The sequence below is a fragment of the Opisthocomus hoazin genome, chromosome 1 (genome assembly GCF_030867145.1).
Source record: "Opisthocomus hoazin isolate bOpiHoa1 chromosome 1, bOpiHoa1.hap1, whole genome shotgun sequence".
In the NCBI taxonomy this organism is placed as follows: domain Eukaryota; kingdom Metazoa; phylum Chordata; class Aves; order Opisthocomiformes; family Opisthocomidae; genus Opisthocomus; species Opisthocomus hoazin.
The window spans coordinates 79,714,713-79,731,752 of record NC_134414.1 but is presented as its reverse complement, the minus strand read 5'-3'; the positions used below and the strand labels follow the sequence as shown (position 1 = coordinate 79,731,752).

The 17,040-nt window shown below is 44.9% G+C and overlaps 1 protein-coding gene across 1 annotated transcript; it reads right to left on the bottom strand.

Annotated features, from left to right (window-relative positions):
- Positions 1-2,111: 2,111 nt before the first annotated feature.
- On the bottom strand, positions 2,112-16,898 carry NIPA2 (NIPA magnesium transporter 2). Its single transcript, XM_075427386.1, has 7 exons — positions 16,640-16,898; positions 7,897-7,957; positions 7,295-7,517; positions 5,556-5,612; positions 4,704-4,794; positions 3,976-4,136; positions 2,112-3,079 (listed from the first exon to the last, which is right to left on the bottom strand). The coding sequence occupies exons 3-7, from the start codon at positions 7,431-7,433 to the stop codon at positions 2,442-2,444; spliced, it is 1,086 nt and encodes a 361-aa protein (XP_075283501.1). The 5' UTR covers positions 7,434-7,517; positions 7,897-7,957; positions 16,640-16,898; the 3' UTR covers positions 2,112-2,441.
- Between the last annotated feature and the right edge of the window lie 142 nt (positions 16,899-17,040).

Genomic DNA, 17,040 nt, shown 5'->3' with positions numbered 1-17,040 from the left:
GGGTTGCAGCACATCTCTCCTCCTGCCCAGCTCTTTCCAGATGTCTCACAGTAACGGAATGGAGTCCCACAGTGGGCAGAAGGGAGCATCTGCCAGAGGAGGTATGCAGGAGATAAGGAATGCCTGGGTGCTGGGGCAGCAGGGAACTGGATTTTGTGGAAAGAGAAGAAATTCACTGAAATTCCTCAGCAAAAGAGAGGGCTGAGCTTTGCAGGCAAGCTGTAGGCGAATCGCCACTGCCGCAGGTTTTCCCAGGCCACCTGTGCTTGGGAGCCGCTGCTGGGGAGTGGTCTCTGTTGTGGTGGGAGCGCAGGCAAGGCCGCCCGCTGTGGGGGAGATGGACGTCGGGAACGCTTGCGCTGTGTCACGCCAGCTCGTCGCAGGAGTGCTTTTACGAGGTGATGGTAGCAAACGGTTTTCTTTAAGCAACATTTATTTTTAGTTCTTCATGGCACTGTGCGGAGATGTCTTACAGTCAACCAAATGTTTCCCTGTGCTTCAGGCTTCAATTAAGGAAATGAACAACCTCAATTTGTTGAGATAATCATTCCTTTAGGGATAAGGCTGACACAGATGAGGCTTTGGCTTGGCACTGTGCTGCAGAAATGGTTAATTAATAAAGCCTGATTTTTAGTTTAAGAACTATTTTAAAATAACTAATTATGGTGTGAGGAAAATAAGCTCTAATTCTCACCAGTGGCCTTTCAGTAGTAAGAAAATTAGTCTCTAACATATTAAAACTATTAATACATATTTTTATGATTACCTTTTTCCCTTCACTATGAGTTTAAGAGAATTCAGACGTTAGTCCTATGAGATGTTTGTTTCACATTTTTCCATGGTAGGTTACTTTTTTTTTTTTCCAACAGGATTATTAGACTCAGTGGGAGCTAAAAACCTCTTCACCTGGTATAACGGCTTCACCTACCTAAAAGGAAAAGGGCAGCAACGTGCACAAAAGGCGTAACTTCTTCATTTTTAATTCTCTCTCATCGAAAATGGTGGGTGTGGAGGCCAAAGCGCCTGTCACAACATAAAGGAACAGACCCCACCGCATGCAGTGTCAGCCCATTCCTTGGCCAGGCTGCTGCCTTGCCCCTGAAGTGGCAGCCTGGAGCTCAGTGACCCCTTCAGCTGCTTGACTTTGTCCCTGCTGCGCCCAGTTTACTGAGCTCTTTGTTCCGTAAGCATTACAGGGACGCCTTTGACACTCAGTACTGCTGCAGTGATGTCTCCTTACAATTAGGTAGAAGTTCAAATCCCACTCTTCAAACAGAATTTAAAGAACCTTTTTCTTGCTTGACACCCTGGCCCCTTCCTGCAGGTATGACAAGTACCAAAGGCAGGCAACAGAGTTAGTGTCACAAGTGGGAACTGCTTTTGAGTCCTAGTAATAATCTTAAATTGTACTCTTTAAACAGCACGCACCCAAACTGACAACTTCCAGCAGTAGTTGCCTCTCTCCCAATTAATTCCTAACCTTCACATCTACGGTAGGAATGTTCTTATAAAAACTGTAGCACTGGATTTTATTTTCTGCCTTTGTGAACTTAAATTACCACCTACCTGCCTCGCCCCTTTTTTACACAATGACATTATGTCCCAAATTTTGGCACTTTTTAAAACACTTAGCATCCCAGCCAGTAACAGTGTTACTGGAAACAAAACTGCAATTCTGCATGTTCAGGCTGTAACATCAAGAACACAGAGCAGCTCTACAGAGCCAGGGCCAGGGGGGCACAGCAGGCAGCCAGAACCTGTTGGCTTTTTCAGCTACTATTAGCCACTCAAATCCTGCCCCCCACCTAAACCGGCACAGCAGGCGCCACTGCCCCCCTCTCCACGCAGAGCAGAAGCCCCTGCCTTGTTGCTGCTGCCAGCCCATTTCTCTGATTTTGTCAGGTTGGGGTTTTTCTGATGTCACGCTGCTTTAGCTGAGCAATATTTTCAAAGCATCAGCCTTGCTTAGAGGCAGCTTTCCCTTCCCTCTTACAGACTGGGACAAGAGCACCTCCTGCAGCTCCTGTGTCAGGGTGCTGACAGTCACTCAGTGTTCAGTCAGGGCACGAGTACAAAAAAATTCAGGTTTGCTGCAATCTTTTCACCACCACTGCAGAAATAAAGCAATTTATTTTTGATAAAATCATCATTAGTGCAACACATCTTAAAACAGAAGAATGAAATGAAAGTATTTACATATAACTTAAGCAACACACCCAACTGTGGTCTGAGGTCATTTTAGTATCTTTTGCAGTAAAAATAAGGCAAATAAAAACCCCTTCAGTGTTCTTTACCCAAACTAATCCAACTTAACTTAAAAATTAACGATTGTCTACACATATTGTTAAAAAGTACATGATTTTCCAGACAAGCTCAGACTTCCACAGCAGAAAAAAAATTCCAGAGTTACAGAATTGTTCTTAAGTAACACGTAGGTATTTTCAGAAGGCTGACAGACTTCCATTTCTCCTGGCCGAGAGACTCTCGGTGGATTGTATTTCACCCAGACAGGGAGAACTTTCTTCATCGTGATCAAAGCAGTCGTACGTGCTCGGCAAGGTGCCGTTTGCTGCTCTATCGTCTTTCCGCAAAGAGAGGGGCAGATTTGCTATGGTGAAATTAACATCTTTGAAGGCATGCAATAAAAAGATCCCCACAATAATAGTCAGGAAGCCACTGAAGGTGCCAATGATGTCATCAGCCGCCATGTGTTGCCATTCCTTGAAAAGGATGGCAGAACAAGTTAAAACAGATGTTGTAAAGCCTACGTAATATATCGGAGTCACTATCGAAGTGTTGAATATATCCAGAGCCCTGTTTAAGTAGTTGATCTGCGTGCTCACACAGACAATAAGGCTTAGCAGCAGAATCCAAGACAAGGGATGCTTCAGCACTGGTTTTCCTGCAAAAAGTTCCTTTATAGCGATGCCCAAACCTTTTACACAGGAGACTGATAACGCTCCAATGACAGAGCAAATTGTTACGTACACGAGAATGTTCGTCTGTCCATGGCGAGGTCCCACCACAAATATTAGAATTAAAGACACAATGACAACAAGAGTTGCAAAGACCACAAAACCTGGGGGGGGGGGGACAAAAAGAAAGTTGTTATTTATCTACACTACCAAAAGCATCCTAGAGGTACCGAGAAAACACTCATAAACAATGCAGTCAGCTCAGCTTAAACCAAGGAGTTGAGGATGTTTCTCCTTACTCTTTCAATATCAAAGTTAAAATGATTTGAGAGTGAGCTAGCTAAAACAAAGACCGGAACTGAGGCACCTTGTATGACTTTGCCTGTCTATCAGCAAGGTGACTACAGGATTAGATTGCTCTACTGCCTTACACACAGGCTCACTGAGGTACAGATGCCACTGGATACCGGCTTGTGTCTAAATGCTGTTTAGGGAAGTATGTTTTGGCAGGCTGAGACATTCATCAGCAGATTTCCAATCATCAGGCCATTCCTTAAGATCAGGTTTTTAATCTCCGTGCTGGCCATTTCCTTGTGTTTAAAGTGAGATTTGCCTTTGCATATATAGCATTTTGCAGATGTGTATTTGTGAGTGCCTCGTCCTCCACATAAGCATAAGAGCTAGTCTCCAGGGTTACACTTCTCAGCAGACACAGCACAGCACCTACTTTTTCATTTTAAGGGTAGCTCAAAGTTGGGATTAGAAACTGACACACTTCAATCAAAATTTACAGAAGTTGTGTTTATTCAACAGCGCTGCTGCACTTGTTTAAACTATCATCTCACTGGGTCACAGCAAGACACTCTGTTCAAGGCCAGACAAGTTCACTGGCATCATGCCAAGCTCCCTACGGAATTATGTCACAGAATTCAAATCTCTACTTCACTTTGACAACACAAAGCAAACACGGACTATCTTCCTGGAACTTGAAAGCAGCAGTAACAAAACTATAATAAAGAAATGATGGACTGCGTACATATGAAGCCAGCATTTTTCTTACCTGGATCACCTAGTTTGTGAGACATTTCATTCAAAGTTTCTACCTCCTCCTCTTGTGGAGCATGAATTACCATCACAGTTGATCCCAGTATACTTAGCAAACAGCCCATTTTTCCATGCAGATTAAGTTTTTCATTTAAAAAGAAGGATGACAGAATGGCACTATGAAGAAAAAAATGCACCAGCAAACATGGAATTGGTAATATTCATTTGCTCAACAACTTCACTTACAGGTTGCTTTGACTGTACAGGTCACTTGCATACACAATGCACAACTTAAAAATAGCTACATACTTGATTTTCTACCTCAAGATGCTTGCTATGGACAGAACTACCTGTTAATATTGGGCATCTCTCCCCAGAACCCCTTTTTTATGCTGCCTCCCCCCCAAAAAAATCTGTATCTAAGCACTTGTAAAAATAATTTTTAAAAACAAAAATTTTAACTCTACTTAGGAATGAAAATACTACTCTGTTGTATACAACATCTTTTGAAACGCAGAAGATGATAGCTTTTCACAGATCAAGGTGCAGATGCATTGCTAGAACTCTTTAATAGCAGTCACTTTGCTTTCAGAGAAATTTAGTTACTCCTGATGTTTATAAGCACTCTTTATTTACTGTTAAGAACAAGCCACACTTATTACAGCATATTTCCGCAATATATTTCTAAATAAATATTTTACTTCTCTCTCTGAAATCACACTGCTTTCTGTTAGTGTTTCTTACCTTACAAGAACACTGAGAGCTCCTAAAGGAGTCACTAACGTAGCTGGTGCAAAAGCATAGGCAGCAAAGTTAGCTACTTCGCCAGCTCCCACTGCAGAGTAATAACAATTAAAAAATAGGAGTTAGGCTGTCTTGTCTTACACAACAAACCTGTGAATCAGTGCAAGTGTTCTTGCAGACACAAACATGCAGTAAGGGAACAACAGAAAATTCTAATTATAGCGTTCAGCTAACAGCACTAGCAGAACACTCGCACCCCTCCCCCGCTACTACATTTTAAAAACAGGCTGGGGGACTACAACAGGTATTGAAATTAATTCAGTCAAATCAGAAGGTTTTATTTTGGTGTCTGTGTTGTAGCTCCCCAGCCTGCCAACTTGACTCACAAACTCCTGCATGGAGCAATCTGCAATAGCAGGCTACAGGGCAATGCATATATTAAGCCATAGTTACCTGAACACAGCCAGAAAGTAAGTTGAGAGTTTCAGCAATGGAAAAAAACAAAGTTCAGAAAACAGACATCATCCCAAAATACGCTTCCCTCTAAAGAATCCTGTATATCTAAGCGCTCCTCTGCTAAGACAAAAACCAGAATGCGTATGCTAGTGAAGAGATACAGGAAGACCAGTGTCTGCCTAGTTCCACTGCCCAAAGAGGTCAGTTGAATTTAATATAATTCTCTCACACCAGTTCTTTCATTAATTTATTAGAGCTGCACCCATCAAATCACCAGACAGCACTACCATACATTGTAGAACCCCCATCTGACTCCTTTTTTGTAACTGGTGCTGCTATCTGTGGCATAATTCTTTACTTAAATTATATAATGCAGATTATATTTTTGATACTTACTTGAAAGAAGTCCAGCCCACCACAGCCACTCCTTAAGGTATGCATGACCACCTTGACCTAAAATCAAAAGAATGTTTGCTGCTCCATTAAAAACATACAGTGACAAACAGTAAGCCCTGTCACTGACATCACCATAACATAATTTTTGCAGCCCATGCCCTTAAAAACATGGGCAGCCTTTTGATATTTAGACTTTATAGTTAGAGAGGCTGAATTCAAATCATCTTCAGTTTCTGATGTGCATGCGCCTCCTACAGCCTACTTTGAAAAACAGGGTTTTTTTTGTGTTAGAAATGGCATTGATGGCCACATCTGCATTACCCTGAAAATTCTTTCAACTCATTGTAATGACACGAAAAGCCAAGTTTTGTGTCTCTACAAGAGTACTACTTTGTGGAAATAGTGCATGGTTTATGTCGTTGATTACATGTTCAAACGTTTGAAATGTAGTCACACTTTCCCATTGCAAACCAGGAAGCATAAATTATGTATCTCAAGATCAACGATCTTTTAGAAGCAGAGATGACAGGTACTGACTTAAAAATATTCAGATTCAACCTTCTGAACCATCCGAGGATGCTGCAACCACCCTATCTAAATCCATCCTCCTTCAGTTTAAAACCATCGCCCCTTGCCCTGTTACCACAGGCCCCGATAAAAAGTTTGTCCCCATCTTTCCTATAGGCCCCCTTCAGGTGCTGGAAGGCTGCAATCAGGTCTCCCTGCAGACTTCTCTTCTCCAGGCTGAACAGCCCCCACTCTCTCAGCCTTTGCTCACAGGAGAGGTGCTCCAGCCCTTGGATCATTTTTGTGGCCCTACTCTGGACCCGCTCCAACAGCTCCATGTCTTTCCTGTGCTGAGGGCTCCAGAGCTGGACGCAGGACTCCAGGTGGGGTCTCACCAGAGAGGTGCAGAGGGGCAGAATCCCCTCCCTCGCCCTGCTGGCCACGCTGCTCTTAATGTAGCCCAGGATATGGTTGGCCTTCTGGGCTGTGAGTGCACACTGTTGGCTCATGTCCAGCTTTTCATCCACCAGAACCCCCAAGTCCTTCTTGGCAGGGCTGCTCTCAATCCCCTCATCCCCCAGCCTGTACTGATACCGGGGATTGCCCTGACCCAGGTGCAGGACCTTGCACTTGGCCTTGCTGAACTTCATGACATGAGCTTTGCATGGGCCCACTGCTCAAGCCTGTCCAGGTCCCTCTGGATGGCATCCCATCCCTCCAGCGGATCGAGAGCACCACTCAGCTTGGTGTCATCCACAAACTCGCTGGGGGTGCATGCAGTCCCGCTGTCTAGATCATTGATAAAGATATAAAATAGTATTGCTTCCAGTATGAAGGGAGGGACACTACTCATTATGTACAATTATCACATGTGAGTTTTAGTTTTCTAAAACAATCTTCTGATGCTCAAACAGTTAACATTCTCCTAAATGTACTCATTCAGGAGCACAGATGTAGTTAAGAGTGCTGCTTACAAAGTTCAATTTGCAAGAACAATTTAGACCTGACATGCGAAGGAATCCTTCAACAAGTGTCCCTAGAGGGCGTTACATGCAAATTAAATAGTATGTATCACACACAGAGTCAGGTGTATCTGACACCAGAGAAAGAACACACCTGCTGTATGTTTTAGGTTTCATACACCTGTAACAAACAAAAAAGTCAAAACAAGATCGTAAGTTTGTTAAACAGCAAAACTTCAATGTCAGCAAGCTTCTTAAACACGTATTTACCTGCTCTCATGGAGCCTTTCCTAGCTAACCGGAGAAGGCCTTTCTTCTTCAGGATGAAACTTCCTCCGATGAATATGCTGGAACTCATAGCCAACACCAGACCGATACAGAAGTCATATTTCCCACGAGGCTGGCTCATCTCGTAAACTACTGAAGACTGTCACATTGATCAGCGAACAGCAGAACTTCTGTTACTCAACACAAGATGACTCAACACTGAAACCTGAGCAAAAATAAACACACTGGAATTAAATTGGCAGAATACATATTGTACAGGAAAATCCTCAGCAGCTCATGTGACTGGTTCTCCTGTGAACGGTCTCTGCTATGAGTGTTCAAAAAAAAAAAAAAAAAGGCAATCTTTGAAGCATGTGTAATCTTGAACCATGGATGAGTGACTAACACGTCACAGAAAAAAATAACAGAACAGAAGGAAGGGCTTCTGACCTGGCATATAAAAACTGAAACCCAAACAAATAAAAGTTCTTTGAAAAACGTAAGGAAAACTTATAGATGTGTGATGTATTTTTCTTTTCATTAAGTACACAGATGTAGGTCCGGCACACCACGTAACTGACAATACTGATCAAACAATTACTTACATTGAAATCAGTTTGTAAGAGAGTCTGAGAACAGCCACAGCATTTCTTCCACATAAACTCACTAGAAAAATGAAAGAGAAGATCAAAATCGGTGTTTAATCATACAGTAATTTCCCTAACACAAAAGCATTTGAGAGGTACGCATATGCATTTATTCTCTAACAAACAGTGAAATCCAGAAAAGAAATAAGGCATCTGATTGTTGATTTATTTTACAGAGTTTCTCAAACCTGTATGAAGTGTCTTTTCATCTTAGCTACAGTAACAATTAGTTTACAGTTGAAAGGCTTTTGCCTAGCCTGCTGAGACTCCAAATTTAGTTAGGTAAGAACTTCAACAACAGCTTAGTAGAAGATACTAAATTTTACACCAGAAATCAAGATTTTACATGCTTAATCTCTATCTTAACAAGAAAATTTATTTCAGTAGACCTCCTGTCAAATGCTGCAATGAGGATATTGTAGATTCTATCCAAAACACAAGATTTTGAACTCAAAATAGCTCTACAAATATTTTTGTGAAAAAATAAAAGCTCGAAGTACATTCAAGGTGATTAACCTCTCTATATTAGGAAGGAAAATTAAAAGTATTTTTAGGCTTTGATTTCAAGACAACTGATAATTATGACAGTACAGACAACTGTTCCAAAGGAAAAAAACACCACTTACAGACAAATAAAAATATTATTTGCTGGGAACACCAGCCACAGATGTGCCAAGACTAGCCTTGGGCTCCCTATGCAATTGTTTTCGAGATAGGCAGAAGCATGGCTTATGATGTAAATTGCATTAACAAGCCTTTGATTTAAAAGTAACAGGGGGGAAAGAAGAGGATGGAATAAATTGGTTTCATTTCAGTGCTTACTGGAATCTGAATTCCACAGCTTTAATGTTGAGATACAGCAGCATCTTCCCCACGCTGGAGCACAATGCTGGTGTCAAGGCACTGCAATCTCAAGCACTCTCTTTCACACCCAGGCAGAGGCGGACGCGCCCACCGGGAGTCCAGGACTAGACAAACTCAGATTGCGGTCTCCATGCCAGTGCACAGTTCCCATTCCTGCACCTGCTTCAAAACCTGTTTTCTTCCAATACTACCTTTCCCTGTACTTTCTTGCTTCTGACTGATTAATTGGCTACACTCCTAGGAAAGACCTAGCACATCGCTACAGGTAGGTTAACTTTAAAGCTGAACACAGATCCTCCTAACTTACACCCAGTCAGGCTGTGAAAAAGTATAGGAAGAGAGTCCCATTTAATAAGCGCTCAACATGGCACTATTCAAAATTCTGCAAAATCCACAGTTCAATATTCTCAAAGCCTCTTAATTCTTGTTTAACAATTATTAATACCTTATTTTGTAGGAAGAATTAAGTAAATTAACTGCAAAAGTCTGCCTTCATTTTCCATCGTTTAAAAATAAACGTAAGTAGATTCTCGCACAATACAAAATCACCCATCAAACAAAACCTAAAAAGATGAATCATTAGTGTGGGGGACAGACCTGAACAAGCCACCTCACTAACTGCGTCAAATATTTCCCTAGTTTTGAATTCAAAGCAAGACTTTCAGTGCTCTGCAGAAAAAAGGCATTTTTTAATGTACGTAAAAGACATCAAGACACTTTTGTGACTGTTCTCTCTACCATCTTCGCTAACAGTTGTAAGTCACACTGTTCAGGTAATCAAGCTAAGAGTGTTCTAGCTCCAGCTGGTATAAGAAGTGATGCTGGTACAGCACCACCTGGGGGAGGGGTGGCTTCTTTTGCTGAGCTTTTCTACTCTACCAGTGTTTCCAACAGTTGCTACTCTAGTTATACTCCTAAGGGGAGTATTTTTACTAATGTAGCTTTTTACTAAAACAGAACTCACCACACTGGCAAACCCACTTTTTTCTAACTCTCCCTGGCTTGCATAGCTTCATATACATGAAAACATTTCTGGCGGAGGTAAAGAGCATCAGTTAGTCCCACCCTGACATCTTCCACCCACCGCACTTCAGAGACAAGGGAGAAGCACAGGCTGGAAGAGTTTGGTTGCGGAAAGAATTAGGAAAACTTGCAAGCTAACATGTAATTTTCTGAATTTAGACTCAAAAATGCCCTAAGGATGTCATGCTTCAAAACTAGTAGTTTCACTCTCCCCCCATGTCTCAAATACATTAAGGAGGTTTTGATTCCCTGTCAACCACTCTGTAATGTTTGTAAACAACTCAAATCTTAACAACTTCCTCACATAAATCACTACTAACTCTGCTTTTTAAGTTTATTTAATCATAGAATCGTAGGTCGGAAAAGACCTCTAAGATCATCAAGTCCAACCATCCGCCCAATACACCACCTTACCTACTAAACCATAGCCCAAAGTGCCACATCTACACACTTTTTGAACACCTCCAGGGATGGTGACTCCACCACCTCCCTGGGCAGCCTGTTCCAATGTCTGACCACTCTTTCAGTAAAGAAATTTTTCCTAATATCCAATCTCTGCCTCCCCTGGCGCAACTTGAGGCCATTGCCTCTCATCCTATCACTAGTTACTTGGGAGAAGAGACCAACACCTGCCTCACTACAACCTCCTTTCAGGTAGGTGTAGGGAGGAATAAGGTCCCCCCTCAGCCTCCTCTACTGCAGACTGAACAGCCCCAGCTCCCTCAGCCGCTCCTCGTAAGACTTGTTCTCCAGACCCTCACCAGCCTCGTTGCCCTTCTCTGGACACACTCCAGCACCTCAATGTCCTTCTCGTAGTCAGGGGCCCAAAACTGAACTCAGTACTCAAGGTGCAGCCTCACCAGTGCTGAGTACAGGGGCACGATCACCTCCCTGCTCCTGCTGGCCACACTGTTCCTGACACAAGCCAGGATGCCATTGGCCTTCTTGGCCACCTGGGCACACTGCTGGCTCATGTTCAGCCGGCTGTCGACCAACACCCCAAGGTCCTTTTCCACTGGGCAGCCTTCCAGCCACTCCTCCCCAAGCCTGTAGCATTGCATGGGGTTGTTGTGACCCAGGTACAGGACCCGGCACTTGGCCTTGTTGAACCTCACACAGCTGGCCTCGGCCCATCGATCCAGCCTGTCCAGATCCCTCTGCAGAGCCTTCCTACCCTCAAGCAGATCGACACTCTCACCCAGCTTGGTGTCATCTGCAAACTTACTGAGGGAGCACTCAATCCCCTCATCCAGATCATTGATAAAGATGTTAAACAAGACCGGTCCCAAAACTGAGCCCTGGGGGACACCACTCATGACCGGCCTCCAGCTGGATTTAACTCCATTCACCACCACTCTCTGGGCTCGGCCATTCAGCCAGTTCTTCATTCAGCAAAGAGTACACCCATCCAGACCATGGGCAGCCAGTTTCTCCAGGAGGATGCTGTGGGGAACAGTGTCAAAGGCCTTACTAAAGTCCAGGTAGATGACATCCATAGCCTTTCCCTCGACCACTAGGCGGGTCACCTGGTCATAGAAGGAGATCAGATTGGTCAAGCAGGACCTGCCTTTCATAAACCCATGCTGGCTGGGGGTGATTCCCTGGTTGTCCTTCACATGCCTGGTGAGAGCGCTCATGATGAACCACTCCATAACCCTCCCCGGCACCGAGGTCAGGCTGCCATGCCTGTAGTTCCCTGGATCCTCCCTCTGGCCCTTCTGGTAGACGGACGTCACACTGGCGATCCTCCAGTCATCCAGGACCTCCCCTGTTAGTCAGGACTGCTGATAGATGATGGAGAGTGGCTTGGCCAGCTCCTCTGCCAGTTCCCTCAGCATTCTTGGGTGGATCCCATCCAGCCCCATGGGCTTGTGAGTGTCCAGGTGGCATAGCAGGTCATTAACTGCTTCCTCCTGGATTATAGGAGGTTTATTCTGCTCTCCTTCCCTATCTTCCAGCACTGGGGGCTGAATATCCTGGGAATAACTAGTCTGAGTACTAAAGACTGAGGCAAAGAAGGCATTAACTACCTCAGCCTTTTCCTCATTCTTGGTGGCAATATTCCCCCTCGCATCCAATAAGGGATGGAGACTCTCCTTGGCCCTCTTTGTTCTCGATGAAAACATTTTTTGTTGTCCCTTACAACAGTGGCCAGCCTGAGCTCTAGCTGGACTTTTCCTCTCTGCATGACCTAACGAGACCTCTGTACTCCCCTTGAGTCACCTGCCCTTTCTTCCATAGGCAGTAGACCCTCCTTTTTTTCCTGAGTCCCAGAAAGAGCTCCCTGTTCAGCCAGGCCGGTCGTCTTCCCCGCTGGTTCGTCTTGCGGCACATGGGGACAGCCTGCTCCTGTGCCTTGAAGACTTCCTCCTTGAAGAATGTCCAGCTGCCTGGACCCCTTTGCCCTTCAGCACTCCCTCCCAGGGGACCCTCTCAACCAGCGTCCTGAACAGGCCAAAGTCTGCCCTCTGAAAGTCCGTGGTGGTGGTTTTATTTTATTTGTCCTCATAGACATGGCCAGTCCAATTTCTGCTTGGGCTGGACTGCCATACTTCCATCTGAGGTTTATACAGATGTCTACACTTGCTGACCTTGTCTGTCGCACAGACATGGTGAACCCAGCTTCTCTCTGAAGAGGTTTGGTTCACTTTGCATGCAGCACAGATGTAGTGTGCATGGTAGAGCCGACACATATAGCTGCGCAGGAAGGTTTACACCTCAGAAAATCGATAGTTTAATTCTAACCCTAAGACTTAGTAAAAGAAGAGGAACTAATGTGTCCTCATAAATACGATCAAGAAAAACTATTATCTTGGAAGTAAGAAAACAAAATGTCATGAAATGAGCAGTTTCTGGAATAAATACTCCTCTCATATTTCAGCTTTGGGACATGTCAAAGCTGTCCCACTCCAGCAGCCAGGGTCACTCCTAAGTTATAAACAGGACAGAGGCCAGATAACGTAGGAGTTAAAGCTGGCAGTGGTTTTAGTTGCATTTGGTGTAGTTCTGCAAAGGTGCTTTAATCAAGCTGACAGCTAATTTTGACACAGAAATATTTCATCCATCCATGACTAGCAGTTTCATGGAGGAATACTAGTTTGCTGCTCTGATTTCAGAGATGTAGTGAAGGGATGGGACTTTCCTATCCACAGAAACTACAATGTTTACAAGCCTCAAAGAACCACCCATTTATGAATCGCCTGCGGATCTTCCAGTACCATGAGTCACAACTCTCAGTGTGCAACAGTGCAACGACAGACGACGCAGGGAATGTATACTGAGCTTGAGGGTTAGCAGGCAGGGAGAAACAGAGAAAAAGCTTTCTGAAAAAAACTGCAGGACATAAGCAAGTCCAGATTAGCCACAAAGTTAGTTTGCTTATTTTTAAGATGTAACCAAGAAGTATCACAAACGCTGACAAGATACGGGCTCTCTAGTCTAAACCACAAGGAAACACTTCTTTGCCTCCTTGCTCCCAAAACCAGTGTGCACACAGCGCTCAAAAGATGTTATATATTTATTGAAACAAGTAAGCTCCCTCAATATTGAGAAACACTGAAAGTGGTGTCATGAGATAATATTTTACATTTAAAAGCAGATAAGCATAAGTAAGCATGAGGGAGTTACCAGCCAAAGAAAATTAGTATCACTTCCATAAGCTGTACGTTGTATGGAAGCAGTAACTACAGTTGGTAACAGTAAACATGTTGGATTGTTCCATCTTTGCCTACTTGACCACCAGCCCTCAGTAGTTCAGTAGACAGTCTTTCTCCTACAAGTAATCTAAGTATATGCTCAAATATTTAAATACTAGAATTCACAATTTAAGAAGATCTAAAACTGAAGATCTTAACTGTGAACAGGATGACGTTACTAAGCCGAAAACGACCTTAACAGGCCACTTACTTCAACGCTTTGCCATGTACAGCATCATTCACTGCTACTCCTCATCACAGATAATTCAGTCAAGCTTGTCCCAGGAAACAGTTACGAAGCAAACTTCCCAAACACTGAAGCCATGCTTTGATGCTGTTAAGAACTCTCACTGTCTAATGATCTGCATCTACATCTTCACTTTGACTGCCAAAGCCCATAACGTTTGTCCACTCTGGACTTGGAAAAGACAGAACTCCCTTTATCTTTTCACCCATACGTTAACATTACTCTGCAAGTTCGGTGCTTGGCTCCTCCTGCTGTGCCACCCCTTGGGTCCTTTCCCAGTAGTCCACTTTCTTTTTTTCCTTAACAAAGTGCAATTCCCGAAGCTGCGTATGCTGTTTTATCCCCATTACTATTACTTCCACAATACAGTGGAAGACTATACTTCTTTTCATACAATCCAAAATGGGAGGTTTTCTTAGCCCTTCCTGGGTAGTCATCTACTGTTGACTCTTCAACTTCTCTACAACATCTAAACTCTTGTCTACAGAACTACTGTTCTCTAAAGTGTATTTCTATAGCAAATTATTCCCGCCTGGGTGTAATAACTTTCACTTACTCCTACAGAAAGCATCTCTTTTTTCAGAAACGTTTCTGAAAACATTCATCCGAGTTTACACAGTGGCAACCCTTTCCTGTTCAATCCCATTATTTATTTCTTTGTCCTTTCAGCCAGATCACTAATATTAAACAGCACAAGATTCAGACATGACTCACACGGAAGGATCTTTAAACAAAGGGCAGTTTTCACAAGACGTTAGTAACGGTTACTCCAGGTACAGCCATTCGGCATCTTCTGATCTGTTCTGTGGTATTTTATTTTCAATTCTGCTTATTTACAAGAGTTCCATGAGAAGTTTTATGTTTCCAACACTGAAATAGAGCACCTATTTAATGCCCTCCTAGCCATAAAGCGTTTCATGGAAGAAAAAGCGGTTGAATCAACAAGTTGCTTTTAACGAATACACATTGACTATTACGCATCACATTGACGATTATGTGTTCCCTCCTTTTTTTCCACAGGCATAGAACCACAGGAAACAGAAACACTCCCTAACAACAAAAATGCCAATGTTCAGTGACAAGCCTTTCAAAGGCTCATTATACATACCAATTTTATTCCAAAAATACAGAGGCATTCATTTCTTAAATATTTCAATGTTGGATTTCTAAAACGTAACTTAAAAAGAATATTAATTGGAATTTTAAGAATTTAGCTAAAAGAATTATGTCCACCATTTCAAGTTAATCTCACTTTCAGTTCTAAAGTTGCCCGTTTTGAAAGTTTTAGTTAAACTCTGTGGACACTCATCCTTTATAGCAGATTTTGATACAGCAATAACCATTCCATTTTAAGAAACCGGGACAAAACAAGAAAAATGCCACACTGAAAATTTCTGTACATCTTTTTCTTTGTGTTTGCTTTTGTGGTTATTCTCTTCTATAAGAAGAATGACCTTCAATTAAATAATTTTCACACAAAACTGAAAAGTTTCTCCACTAAAACAGAGTGCTATTCATTAACTGAACGCAAACTACAGACAGTGCTTTATAGCTGATACTGTACTGACTGTGTTTCCTAGAAGACTATCAAAATAGACTCAAGATAAGAGTAGATGACTTGCTTCATCTTTGCTCCACCTAGTACACTAGCTCCCCTCCCAGCAGGATGAGTCACCAGCACAGCTTCAAGGAAGTTCTACCTTCAGTATTGAAGATGGCAGTTTCAAACTTGAGGTAACTCAGTAAGTTTAAGTTGAATCTAGACAGCAGCCACTGTTATTCCTTCGACATGACTGAAAATCTGTTATAACCTGCCTTCTATTTGCCAGGATTTTATTCTGAGAGTTAGTAACTTCAACAAAAGCAGAACTGGTGTAACAGCATACTGAATACGTGATACTGATGAAAACTTATGCAGTAATTTCCTGCCAACAAACTTAGAATCATAGAATGGTTTGGGTTGGAAGGGACCTTAAACATCATGTAGTTCCAACCCCCCTGCCATGAGCAGGGACATCTTCCACAGAGGAAAAAGCCCTAAGTGTATACAATGAGGCATACCAAAATCATTCAGAAAGAGCTATGATGACCTAGGTTTATTAAGTTTTAATTAAAAATAACGTTAAAGATATTGCTGGAAAACGGACAAAGTCGACTGGTAGAAAAAGATCGGAAGAAAAATCAGGGACTAAAGAGACCCAGCCCCTATCTTCACAGGATGGGAATAAACACAAAGCATCATCCTGAACTGCGACGCAAAGCTAAAATTACTTTTTCCCACCTCGAACTACAGCACTGCCAGGGCTCTGAAGTTCTGCCGAAGCTGAGCTGGAGGAACGGAGCCGCGCAACCCTCAGCCCCGAACCAAACCGAAGGCAAACCGGTTTAGCTCCCTGATCAGCAACCAGCGCACCCCACCAGCAAACGCCACAGCTCCGGAGCTCGGGCAGACCGCGCACACCGACCGCAGCTACAGAACCCCCACAAACACCCCCATGCATTTCCCCCAGTCTCGGCCTCCAACCGCAGCAAGCTTCCCACCGCGGAGGAACCGGCAGGGCGAAGCTCCCCGCCGGCTCCAACGCCGGGAGCCGCCACGGCCGCGCCACCGCCGCCCCCCCGCCCGGCAGGCGGCACGGCCCGCCCCGCCCCGGCCTGCTCGCTCCTCACCCGCCGCGCCGAGCGCCGCGGGCCCTGCGCGGCTCGGGGGCGGGAGGCACCCCGGCACCGGCGCTCCCCAGGCGGCACCGGCCGGGCGGGCATGCCGGCCGCGTCCCGTCCCGCCCCGCAACACCCGCGCCCTCCGAGGGGCCCGCCGCAGCCCCTCAGCCCGCCCGCGGCCGGCCGGGCCCCGCCGCCCCTTTCCACTCACCTGCGGCCCGCGCCCCTCACACCCCCGCCGGGACGGGCCCCGCGCCCGCCGCTGCGCGCGGACAAAGATGAGGAGAGGGGGGAGGCCGGAGCGGGCGGTGGGAGGGGCCGGTGCCCGCGCGCTCCACCGCCATGGGAGGGTGGGGGGCAGGGGAACCGGCAGCGGGGCGCAGCGAGGAACGACGGCGCGAAGCGGCTGCGCGCGGCGTCCCCGGCCCAACCGCCCCCTCCCCGCCGATTCCGGCAGCGCCCGCCGGAAGGGGCGGGGCGAGGCCCGGCCCAGAGAGAGGCAGCGGCGGGGCCGGGCGCCCCGCCCACCTCGGGTCATGTGCCGCCTCAAGTAGCCCCTCCCGCTCCCTTACCCGTGGGGCGCGCGGGCCTGGACGCCGCCGGTAGGGGCCG